Raw genomic sequence first — 13,177 nt, 5'->3', positions numbered from 1 at the left:
TCCATGGCTCATCATTTAGATTACTACAAGTGATCCATTGAGGACCAATTCTTACTCCAGCTGCTCTTTTATTCTCAGTCTTCTCTGGAATCTTTTATGATCTCCTTTATTTTTTCAGCCAGAGACATCTTGTGGCTCCTTTTTGCCCTTGTAACTTCAATTCAAGAGTACTCTTGAATATATTCTTCAATAATAATTGCTTGAAGCCAGCTGCCTCCATACATGTTATCAACCAGGTCCCTTAATTTTTCCAGACTTGTATATCACTCTAATTGGAATCTGCAGGTGCTGAAGTCTCTGACACACATTCAAGTATCCCCCACTTGTCAGATGTCCCCTTACCTGCAAGCATCCTCTTCCAATCAACTTTTAATAAATCCTGTCCGACGCCAGAGTAAGCCTTACCCCAGTTTACAACATTATATTGAGTGATCTTAAAAACTAATATAATTATGGTCAGTGATTACAAAGTGCTCCTCCCTCCACTGAACAAATCAATCACTTGCCCACCTAATTTCGTAAGAAGAGATCAAATCTAAACCCTTCTCTAGGAGGAGATGAAAATGTTTTACACGTTTGTGGTTTTTGTGGGTCATTAATGAAAATAGATGTTGTTTATATCAACTTCAATAAAGTGAATGACAAGGTGCTTCATGGTAGGCTCATCTAGAAGATTAAGGAACAGGGAATCTACAGAGACCTGGTTGACTGGATTAAAAAAAATTAAATCAGCTTGGCCATAGGAGACAGAGCATAGTGGCTGAAGGATATTATTCTGACGGGGACCTGGGACTAGTGGTGTTCCACAGGAATCAGTGTTGTGACCTCTTACCTGTGATATACTGTATAGATAAATGATTTGGATGAAGATGTAGAGGGGCTGAAGGGCCTCAGTCTATGGTGTATAACTCTAGGACTATCCACTCATTGGGACAAGTACTGTGCTATCAACCTTCAAGAAGCTTGACACCATTCAGAATATCCGACTTTGATTGGTATCCCATCCACAATCTTAAATGCTCATTCTCTCCACCATTGGCACACAGAGTCTGCTATGTGTCATCAACAAATGGACGGGGGTTACCCACCCAAGCTACTTCTAGAGCAGCTTTCAAACCCAAGACATCTATCACCCAAGAACAATCATCAGCTACATGGAACAACAGCACATGTAGATACTCCTCCAAGATGCACCACATCCTGAGCAAGAAATATATCATGGTTCTACATTGTTACTGAATGGATAATTGGTGACATGGTGTAATTAGGTGGCACAGGCTCATTCGACGAGAGACTTACTGTACTATTGAAATAAATAAACATCTTTGTACAGTACTGCTGCCACAAAACAGATTTCATTACATTAATCAGAATTAATCTGATTCTGATCTGTTTTAACACTGTAGAGAGGCTCCTAAATGTTGAGTCCTCCATGCAAGTTAGACGCAAGAGACTCAACTAGCCAGACAAATGACAGTCTATTTTCAGATGCAAAATTTACTTGTAGCTTCTGAGGTGGATGTAAAAGATCTCAAGGCATTATTTCAGAAAACAAGAAATTACCTCATTTCTTACCAAAAACTCAGTCTTAATCAAAAATCTGCATCTCAATCTATAGGTGGTAATGGCCACAACACTATTTCTGAATGCTGGTTCCCCATTAGTTGTTCAGTGCTTTGGGATACGACAGTATGAAAGGCAAGTCTAATTTTCAATTCAATCACAAAGGCAAATTTCCTAAGCTACTTTATTCAATACATTAAATTGAAGCCACCATAATTGTTAATGTTTTGCACAATAATCTTTAAATTAAAAATAACTTCAAGGCACTCCTGTCCATTTTAACCAATTGTGCAGTTTACACAACTAAAAAAAAACATTTAATATCATTGTTCAGAAGTCAACTTGTAACGTTTGGAATTTGTAGACTGACCCTGATAAATAGATGGAGTAATGTCACTTCCATTGTCAGTAGAAGGGGACTCAGTTGTGGTTGAAGGAGATGCTGTGCTGGTCCCTGTAATAGAAGAAAAGATAATTTACATCCATGCTAGTGAACTCTTGTTCCCCGACTTGGAACCGGGAACGATAAAGTGCCGATCGTTCTTCTTACTCAGGGTGTTCTCATGTGTGATCCTGACTGCAATCTCTATACTGCCAAAGGCTGATGTTAAACAGGCACTCCAGGTGCAGAGTGCCACCATCAGCAAACAAGAAACAGCCTATCCTGATGTCTTACAAATCACTGTCAGGGGATTCAATCAGCCTTGTTTGAATAAATCTCTACCCAATTATCATCAGATTACCTGCAGCACCAGGTTTCCCAACACACTTAATCACTGCTACACTAAAATTAGGAATGCCTACCATTCCATGCTTAGACTCTATTTCAGGAAATCTGATCACTTAGCTATTGCCTTCTTACCTGCATAAAGGCAGAAGCTAAATAACAAGACTCTAGAGAAAGGACAATGAAGAAATGGTCACAGGAGTCACAGGCTAGCTACAGGATTGCTTCAAGTTCAAGAACTGCCTCTGTTCAAGAACTCAGAGGATCTAAACCAGGGGCTCCCAACCTTTTTTTATATCATGTACCTCTACTATTGACAGAAGGATTTGTGGACCCAAGGTTGGGAATCCTGTATCTCAACAAATGCACCATTGCTGACACACACTTTAAAATGGTTGTAGATAAGTGTGTCAACCACAAAATCATTTAAAGACTTCCTCAACCAGAAGCCCTGGATGAACCATGAGATCCACAATCTGCTGAGGGCCAGATGAGTGATATACAAGTCTGGCAACCAAGCAAAATTCAAATAGTCCAGGTATAATGTCTAGAAAGCCATCTTATGTGTAGCAGCAATTACAGACTAAACTTGAATCACTGAAGGATGCTTGAACACTATAGCAAGGCTTGAATGCCAAGTGACAACAAGGTTGCACTTCCAGATGAGCTCAATGCCTTTTACGCTTGCTTTGACCATCAAAACATGGAGGCACTTCAACAAACTCCTACAGTCCCTGATAACCTTGTGATCTGCTGTCTTGAGATCATCTTTCAGTAGGATGAATGCATGTAGAACGTCCAGTCCAGAAGGGGTAAATGGACCCGTGCTGATCAACTGACTGGAGTGTTCAACATCTTTAACTGCTTACTTCAGCAGTCTGAGGTACTCACCTGCTTCAATTATACTGGTGCCAATGAGAAAAGTGGCAACCTGCCTCAATGACTGTCATCCCATAACATTTACACCCACCATGGAGCAGCACTTTCAGACGCCTATTCACCACCCTCTGGCCAAATAAATTCTTTCTCACCTAAATGAATGTCCCTCTATTCTGAAACTGAGCCCTTGGGTCCTAGACTCAACCAATATAAGAAATATTCTCTCCTCATCTACTCTATCTAGGCTTTTCAAAACTTGATAGGCTTCAATGAGATTCCCCCCCCCCCACCCCCATTCCTCTAAACTCCAGTGAGTACAGACACAGAGCCATAAAAATGTTCCTATGTTAACCCTTTCATTCCAGTAAACATTCTTGTGAACTTCCTCTGAACAATCTGCAATGCCAGCACTGCTTTTCTTGGATAAATGGCCCAAAACTGCTCACAATACTCCAAGTGTGGTCTGACCAATTCCTTATAAAGCCTTAGCATCACATCCTTCCTCTTGTATTCTATTCCTTTCAAAATTAATGCTACCAATACATTTGTCTTCCCTACCATCAACTCAACCTGCAAGTTAACCTTTAGGAAATCCTGAACAAGGAATCCCAAATCAATTTGTACCTCTGATTTTTGACATTTCTCCCCATTTGGAAAACAGTCTACTATTATTCATTCTACCAGAGTGCACGAGTATACACTTCCCTACACTATATTCCATCTGACACTTCTTTGCCCATTCTCCCAATCTGTCCAAGTCCTTTACAGATTCCCTGCTCATCACAACCTGCCCCCCCCCCCACCCACTTATCTTGGTATCATCTGCAAACTTGGCCACAAAGCTATCAATTCCTTCATCCAAATCACTGACATGCAAGGTAAAAAGAAATGATTCAAATATGAATCCTGTGGAACACCAGTTGTCATTGTCAGCCAACCAGAATAGGCCCTTTACTCCCACTCTTTGCCTCCTGTCAATCAGCTAATCCTCTTTCCATGCCAGTATCCTTCCAGTAATACTATGGGCTCTTATCATGTTAAGCAGTCTCATGTGTGGCACCATGTCAAAGGCCTTCTGAAGAATCGAAGTAAACAATATCCACTATCCCTTCTCTGTGCTGTGTGTTATTCCTTAAAGAATGCCCCTTAAGGAAACCTACTGTCTTGGCCTACTTTACCATAAGCCTCCAATTGACTGAAACATCCTTGTTAATAATGGATTCCAACATCTTCCCAACCATTAAAGTCAGGCTACAGTTTCCTTCCTTCTGCCTCTCTTTCAAATCCTTTCACTTTTCCATAAAGTCTTTTCATTTCCTTCAAGTTATGTTGCTATGCGATCAAAAAGGGATCTCATCTAGGCTCACCTTTTTATAGAACATGTGATACAGTTCTTCTTCCAGTCCTAAAGTTCTGCAGTCTTTGGCCATCTTACTTGCTCTTGTCTCTCCAACTAATCCCAATGATATTGGCATCAGGACTCTGTGGAGGCCATTTCATCTGTTGGAGAGATTCTTGTTCTTTTTTTCTGAAGATAGTTCTTTATGACCTTGACCATGTATTGGGGGTCATTCTGCACCAGTATAATGAAGTTGGCACTAATCAGACACCTTACTGATGGTATTGAGAGATAATGCTAACCAGATCACCAGCTCCACTTGCAGAAATACAGCAACAAACCTGCAGGGAACCTCCTCCGTGCTTCACTGTTGACTACAGTCATTCATCCACATAGCACTCTCTCCAGCTCTTAAACAAACTGTCTCCTGTTTGAGCCAAAAATTCACATTTTGACTTATCAGTCCAGAGCACCTGCTGCTATTGTTCAGCAATTCAGTGCATTATTTTTGCACAGGTGAGTCTTTGGACTTTGTTTCCACTTCGGAGAAATGGAACTTTGACAGAAACTCTTCCATGAAGACAGCTTCTGACAAGACTTCTCCAGTCTGGAGATGAGTGTACTTGGGTTCCAGTGGTTTCTGACAGTTTGAAGTTGATAGTAGTGCTGGACTTCTTCCAACTTAGAAGGGACATCAGTCTGCTGCATGCAGTTTCTGTGGCCCACCACTGCATTTTTGGTCTTCAACCTTGCCCATTTCTGTGTGATTCTTCAAAAGAGTTTGGACAGCACATCTTGAAATCCCTGTCCACCATGAAATTTCTACTAAGGCAAGACCTTACTGATGCAGGATGACCACCTTGTCTCATGCTCACTCTTGTCAAGGTGTAAGAATTGATGAATTGAAGGTTAAAGGGTCACACCTGCCACACCATCACCTTTTGGTCTGGTGTCCTTCACTCAGTTTGATTCCTTCTACACCCATTTCTGTTAACGAATGTTTGGAAATCTAAAATTTGCTATTTTGTACAGACACACTAATGCTGAAGACAATACATATTGGACTCCAGTTAATTGGGACACATTGGGACCAGTACATTTTGGCCAAATTAAGAGGGTCCCCAAATTAGCCAAAGTTTCATGAAAATAGTTAAAAGGTATATAAAAGAAACTACTGTTTAACTGAGTAACAATTTAGGTACTTAAATGAAATTTGGAACTTGTTAGAGCATTGTCAATACGTTGCAGTACAAAACTTACTTCCTAATAATTATCAGAAGAATTCATCTGCTGTGCCCATGAATGAGCAAAACCAGTGCAGACTCCCCAAGGCAAATAATAGGTTGTCATCCCGCACTTTCGACCGTTTCTGGCATCTTCAAGCCTGAATGCTTGAAACCATGATGAGCAAGGCGGCTCGGAATTCTCCCACTGCTCAGTTCTGGCCAGTTATCAGTGACAGAAAAACACTGCCGTTTGAACGCAAGCATGCGCAACTGATGCTTTTTAAAAACTGATCATTCTAAATACAGTTTAATTTCTAACGCTCACACAAGCGTGCGCCTCTGATCCCATTTCTAAACTGTTCAGCAACAGCCTACTGCCCAAATAGGCGGAATAGTGTCCCAAATACATGAAGGAAATCCAGGCTATTTTCTTGATTTGGCTTTTGTGTTTTTTTTTAAGAAAGGAAGTTGGCCCAAATAAATAGCTGCCCCAGCTGCCCCAGCTGCCCCGACTGACCCTCTCACCGGGAGACTTTATCAGGCAAAACCAACTGGGAAATCCGAGGTGGGTCTGGAGGAAACGTGACCCTGTGTAAAACTTTGTTCCTCAAATCCAGTTTGTCCCATTCCTCATGAAAGGGCGTTTTGCCTTCTCAACTTGGGGCATATCTCCTTTGACAAGTGGACCAAACAGCACCAATACAAAGCTGGCTCGCTGGGCTGCTGCCAGTTCCGCTGGACTCAAGGCAGGCAGCTGCTCCGTTTTTCCACAGCAGTCAAGTTGCAACATGCTTGTGGAATGGCACGACTAGAAATTCCAAAATGATCCACAGTTCCACCATGCCATAGCCTTGCCTCTGATTCGCCCACTTTGGAAAACTAGCATATTGCTTCATCACCGGAGGCAGGAATGCTCTCCCACTCTCCGTCCATTTCCAGCACCTCACGATAAAGTCGGGACAATGCATCCGCAACGATGTTCCGACTCCCCGGCTGATATTTAAGACTAAAATTATAAGCAGACACCACCACCACCCAGCGATGACCTGTGGCATCTAACTTCGCCAGAATCAGGATATAAGTCAGTGGATTGTTGTCAGCCTTCAGCTCGAACTTGGCACCACATAAATAGTCACTTTACTTATCCACCACGCCCATTTCAATGCCAGAAACTCCATTTCGTGCATAAGGTGCCTTCTTTCGAATGGTGACTCCGGCTGACAAAAGCAACAGGTCTCAACTACTGCACTTAGGCTGGTCCCATTAAGCATTCAGGAATAGGGTTGCGCACAGTAGTATTTCCCTTGATACATTGAATGGAACACGTTCTCTCGGAAACACCAGGCTGTTCCCTATTCGGCCACTTCTAAGTTTCCCAACTTCCTTTTCTGTTTAAGCAGCCACCAGGTTATCTTCCAAATACTTTCCAGATTTGATAGAGGTATATAAAATTATGACGGGTATAGACTGAGTGAATGCAAGCAGGCTTTTTCCACTGAGGCTAGGGGAGAGAAAAAACAGAGGAAGTGGGTTAAGGGTGAAGGGGGAAAGTTTGAAGGGAACATGGGGGGGGGGGCTTCTTCACACAGAGAGTGACGGGAGTGTGGAATGAGCTGCCAGCTGAAGTGGTAAATGGGGCTCACTTTGAACATTTAAGAAAATCTTGGGCAGGTACATGGATGAGAGGTGTATGGAGGGATATGGTCCAGGTGCAGGTCAGTGAGACCAGGCAAAAAAAAATATTTCGGCACAGCCAAGAAGGGCGAAAAGGCCTGTTTCTGTGCTGTTACGTTGTATGGTTTTCTATTTTCCTGTCCTTCACACTCCCACTTGAAATGTCCATCCTCTCCATAGCTGAAACAGAAAAACAGAACCAGTTGCTTCCCTCGCAAAAGACCCCTTTCAGCAGCATCTCTCTGCTTAGTAAGTCCTACGGGTGGGTCAGGTATCCTATCGGACACCACGCTTGCCAAGATACCTCGGCTTGCAGGGATTTCACTTCATCTGGCAAAGCCCGCGCTTGTGTGACATCAGGAGTCGCTTCAGCAACAGGCTCAGGACAGTACCCGACTGGTGGAGGCCTTCATCATATTTTTCTCCTCTCTTCTCTGATCAGCTCAAGAAACGAGGGAGGGGGACGCATCTTGTGAGCAATTCGAATGCTTAAAGCAATCATGCCGCGTGGCAGCGCGCCTTTCAAAACTTGCTCCATCCTTAATCGATTTACCCCAGCCTTTACGGCACAAGCAATGCAACTGTCTCTCTAGCCTGTAAATGTAAGCAGAAATTTCCTTCCCTTTCTACTGGAATGAGTTCATAAGAGCAGTGAGCTGTCCATGTCAGAAACTTTTCCCATAACGCTTGCGTGTAGTCCAGACTCGCCACCTCCGCAGCCTGACTTTTTAAACTCTCTACCAATCTGGCTTCTTTTCACATTATCTGAACACTGCCACTCAACCAGTAACTGAGTAGTCTGCCCAGCCCAAGCCTCTTTCTCCTTCCCCATTAGGGTGGGCTTGGCTCCGGAGAACACTCTCAGCCTACGATTAGGCGGATACACTTCTGCATTTATCACCAGTGAAGTGATTGCCGAAACCAGCTCAGCTGAAGGACCCATTAGTTCCTTCACATCTGACAACTCCTTCCCCTCACTTCGCAAAAACGAGAACGACTTGTCTTTAAAGTCTTCGCCCTCAGCTTCATATTTGAAGTCTCCACCACTTCTCTGAAAATATGGACTGCCCATGACACTACTTTCTCCAGGCTCCCTCATTTTATCAGGCACACGACTTCAGTTATATCACTGGTAGCCTGGACGAACACAACATCCTTACCTACTGTTTGGTCAAAATGCCGTTCACTCAGCATAACTCAGCACTAAGTAGCACTTTGTTGTGAATTCCAATATACACGCTGCTCAGAACACAAGCAGGACTTGTGGATAACCGCTTGAATCACATCAAACCTTAATCCCCGCGGCATCCATAATAAAGTACCATAATTACGACACACCTCACTCCCCCAAACACTAGTTTAAACACACCATAAACCACTTAATCAATCCTTAAACAGCATGCAAAATCCAGGACGAGCAGCCCACAAATGCAACCCTGTCACCGGGGCACGTACACCAACTTGACTCACTAGCTGACTCTAACGCCGCGTGACTCAGAGGTGAGAAGGCCGCCTCTCATTAGCAATACACGTCAAGGTCGGTATGACTGGGGCTCAACCGAACAAGAACATTTAATCAGAGCAAATATGTGTACAGACAGTTACCCGTTACAAAGAAATGACAGATCGTACAGCAGCATAAAATTATAAACAAAGTGCACTTACCAATTTTTAACTTAAATTCAGTTATCAAAATATGTTCTCCTCCATATTGGAAGAACCTCTAAATGGTTTCTTGAGTGATTGCAGGAGAAAGAGGAAAGTACCAGATAAAGTAAACAGATGTGGAAAAAAATTGCAGATTTTTAATTTGATTAATTACTGGCCAAGAATTGAGCTAATTTCTTGTTATTGAAAATAATACCTTGGAATGTTTTATTCTAAGTCTGAAAACTGCATTGCCACGAGGTAACTTTTAATCTAAAATACAAATTGGATTATTACTCAATGTCCAAGCCTGATCTGAAGTCAATGTAACCAATATGGACGTCAGTGTACTGTATATCACTGTTATGTTCAATCAATTAGCATTAATGAATCTCTCCATGCTATTTAAACACCTTGTGAGCTCCACATGACAATCTCTGATGTGCTGCACCAGAAAAGATTCACCCACACGCGAATGTTCAGCTGCTGTGTGAAAACACAGGGCGCATTCTGATCCTCAGTGTTCCAGATCGGGCTGCAGATATATATTCACCCTCTCTCAGATTGCTGTGCCTTCAGCGTATGAGAAACAATGATAAGTGAGCAGTTTCCGGCCAATGAGGGTAACTGTCTAAACATCGGGTGGCGCAAAGGGCAGTTTAGATGTTGTTATGATAAGTACCCGACCGCGCCAGCTTCCGGGGTTTAGTCATTCAGACTCTCTCGAATATTGATAACTGATAGCCTTTAAAGACTCAGAACTGACCTGCTAACTGGCGGCTATGCCTTGATTCTAGTCTCCGATACTTTAGTACTTGGATCCTAACCATCCTCGTCTAGGTCTCTCATCACAGATATATTCTGACCAAATGGACCACTGACATGTTCAAGGAATGAATCTATCATGAAGCCTTCTAATACACTGAGCATTCATCCCATTGTAGAGTGAGGGAAGGGTGATGTGAACAGCTACCTGTGACTCCAGTTATTCATTGTTCTCTCTCTATGGCAAGTATGTCACTTCACTGTTAAGAAACCAGAAGTCTCCACTACCATCCCAGTGCAGTCTTGCCAATACTCTGTCAGTTAGCTAAAACCATCACCTCTACTGCGGCACAGGCCACCGAGAGTAACTCGCCAGAATCCTCTGTCCTGAGCCAGTATTTCAAACCATCCGCAGCTGTAGCCCATCATGGTGTATCCGTCCTCTCCCAGTGCAGTCCATCCAGATAAAAACATCAGTATCAGAGATGTAAATAAGCAAGATCATATCCATGGTATGTAATAAAACACTTGAATATGCTTAACAGAACTGTTGTACTGGCCTGTGTAATGGAACAAACATTAAATTTATGCTTAGTACTTGTCATACACTGTTCCGTGCACCAACCACACCAGCTTCTGCGGTTTAGACACTCCGATCTCTGGAATATGCATAGCTGACGCAGTCCCTTTAAAGACTAACTAGGGGATCCGTTGGGACACCCTTTGAGAGAAACTAATTGACAGCCGTATTATGGCAACAGGACTTTAAATTTTAAAATTTAAAGAGCACCTGAACTGAGATTCGCTGCTCCATCATCAGCTCAACTTTGGATTCTCATTTAGCATCCATTTGAGATCCCTGCCCTTGTTTCACTCTTGTATTGTGTCTCGATTCTAGTCTCTGATACTCCAGCACTTGCGTCCTAATGTAATCCACGTTAATTAAACCCACAGATGTAATGTCAGAAAGTTCCACCCCCGGAGAGATGAAAATCAGGTTTACCGATTTTTTAAGGAGAAAAAAAACGCTATGCGAAGGCAGGGCGGGCTAGACGCAGGTGGACAGGAAGGGAAACGCAGCAACAATTAGAATGTGAAGACATAAGCTGTTACGAGTGGAATTATTAGAGAGTGTCCTTGTTCTACTAACTTGAAAGCCTCAGGGTGAAAACCCGGAGGAGAGCCAACGGGAATAAAAGATTTATTGAAGCTATGGCTATAACACGCAACAGCTATAATGAGACAGTATCAGCAGAGACTACTGTGTAGTCGGGAATTAGTTCTGTAAAATCAAACCAAGCGATTTAGTCAGCTTTCTGTACAAGTTTGTGAACGGACTTGCTGTGGTTGGTAAACTATTTCATTCCAATGAAACAAGAAACAAGACGGTGAGCTACCCAAGATGAAGAATCAGCGCGGAAACTAAATGTGTAGAAGACGCAGAGGATTTAATATGGTTGGATGTATAAGTTTATGTTCATTCAAAGAATCCAAATTTGATTTTCTGCAAGAATTGATTATTTTTGCAAAGACTTTGATAAGTGACTGAATGAGATTTACTTTGTTTAAAAGTTGTGATGTTGGAGAATTGACGTGAAGGGAGTTAAACTGTGTATATCTAATTTTTGAATTTAATATTATATATAAATGTGTATATTAATTTTTTTGAGATTAAACTTGTAGATATACTGCTTGGAACTGAAACTAAATTGTTATAATACTTGAGAATAGGAATTATAGTTGGTTTTCTTACTGACTAAGGATAAGTAAACAGGAAAGTTTAGTCTGTAAACTTTTAAATAAGAAATGACAATAGATCTGATTAGAGAAATTACAGTAATACAGGAATCTCACTGATTATAATTAAAAATGAATTTGCTATGGTTTGATATCTAAGATTGGAACCTAAACAGAATGTTTAAATTTTGAATTGTTCTTGCTCATGTAAAATTTGTACATATTATTTTCTTACAAACAAACCTTACTTACAGAAGTGTGTGGTTTCTGTTCACTGCCTCCTTCCAATACCTAGACTCTTCTAATGGCCCACTTGCACCTAGTGTAATTTGATTTTCTCAGCGTGCGTGACCAGTCACACAGGATAAGACAGGTGCTACACAACTGTTACATTAACAATCCTCACCAAAGTCTCTTGTGACACTGTTTCACTCATGTCAAGCTTTTACAACTCATAGAAATGGTCTAACAGGTGGATATTGCGTATTTAGACCATTAGAGGGTCACGACCAGAACAGATTGCATTGGGTTTCATATACTAATGTGCAATGGTTAACAGAGAAAACAGAGATGGAATAAGCATGTTATTCTTGTGTTGGGAAGATGCAAGTAGTTGGGCTCCATAGTGAATGGGCTGGATCCTCTTCTGTTCATAACATATCGAGGGCAACATTTCCAAGGTATGATAGATAGTCAACTGTCTGTGTGAGATGTATAGTGAATGCAAAGAGAAATCAGCAGAAAAGGGAAGATTGGCTAAATAGACAAGGACATGTTGAATGGAATTTAATGCAGTGAAATGTGGCATTACCCACTTCAGTAGCAACATTAGAAAACAGATATTTGTTATATGCTGAGTCATTAGACATTCAAGGAATTTAGGTGTTCATGTACACGGTCACCAAAAGCTAGGTTAGGCAGTTAAAAAAAAACCTGATCAGAAGAAATAAATGTTCCTACATTGATTCCAGGGAAACAGATATTGTTGCTTACGTAGATGTTGAGCACACAGCAGAGCTTAGAAGAATGAGAGAAGAGCTCATTGAAATGTATAAAAGAAAGCCTTTAAAGGGCGAGTGTAAGAAGAAGGGAACATCATTTAAATGTAAGAACTGACATGCAATAAAACACAAGGCAACAAATGATATATTTTGAGATTTACCCACAGAGTAAGACTAAGTGGGATTGGGAACACAGAGAAGGATATGAAGAGGCTGCAAGGTTATAGAAACAAGCTCAGTGAGTGGGCAAGAAAATAACAAATGGATTACAATGTGGAAAATATGTACAATGGTACAATGAATAGAAAGGTGAATTAGTTATTAAATGGAGAGTAATTAAGTAATTAAATTAAGTGTACAGAGACCAAAGCCTGGTGTAGATTATCATTTACAAGAGAATTTGAGTACAGCAATAAGCAAGTCTTGCTGTACTTGTAGAATGGCTTGGCAAAAGCACCCAAGAGTATAGTGGAAAATGGCGCTGAAGTAGATCAATCACATTCGTAATCAATGGTGGAACAACCAGAAGACCCAATGAACAGCTCCTGCTTCTATTTGTTATGTTCCTATCACGGCAGCATTAACACTGTTAATGACACCCTAAGCCCATTGTATATCT

At 41.6% G+C, this 13,177-nt stretch overlaps 1 protein-coding gene across 3 annotated transcripts in view; it reads right to left on the bottom strand.

Moving 5' to 3' along the window:
- The window catches only part of LOC132405377 (hepatitis A virus cellular receptor 1 homolog), a 96,558-nt gene that overhangs the window by 19,982 nt on the left and 63,399 nt on the right, over positions 1 to 13,177 (bottom strand). For all 3 annotated transcript variants that reach the window (XM_059990135.1, XM_059990136.1, XM_059990137.1), the window contains one exon: positions 1,934 to 2,017. In XM_059990135.1, coding sequence (XP_059846118.1) covers positions 1,934 to 2,017 — 84 coding nt within the window. The remainder of the gene's footprint in view (positions 1 to 1,933; positions 2,018 to 13,177) is intronic.

Source organism: Hypanus sabinus, chromosome 15 (assembly GCF_030144855.1).
Source record: "Hypanus sabinus isolate sHypSab1 chromosome 15, sHypSab1.hap1, whole genome shotgun sequence".
Lineage (NCBI taxonomy): Eukaryota > Metazoa > Chordata > Chondrichthyes > Myliobatiformes > Dasyatidae > Hypanus > Hypanus sabinus.
Note: the sequence above shows the minus strand (reverse complement) of the source record. Positions and strands in the feature narration are given on the sequence as shown.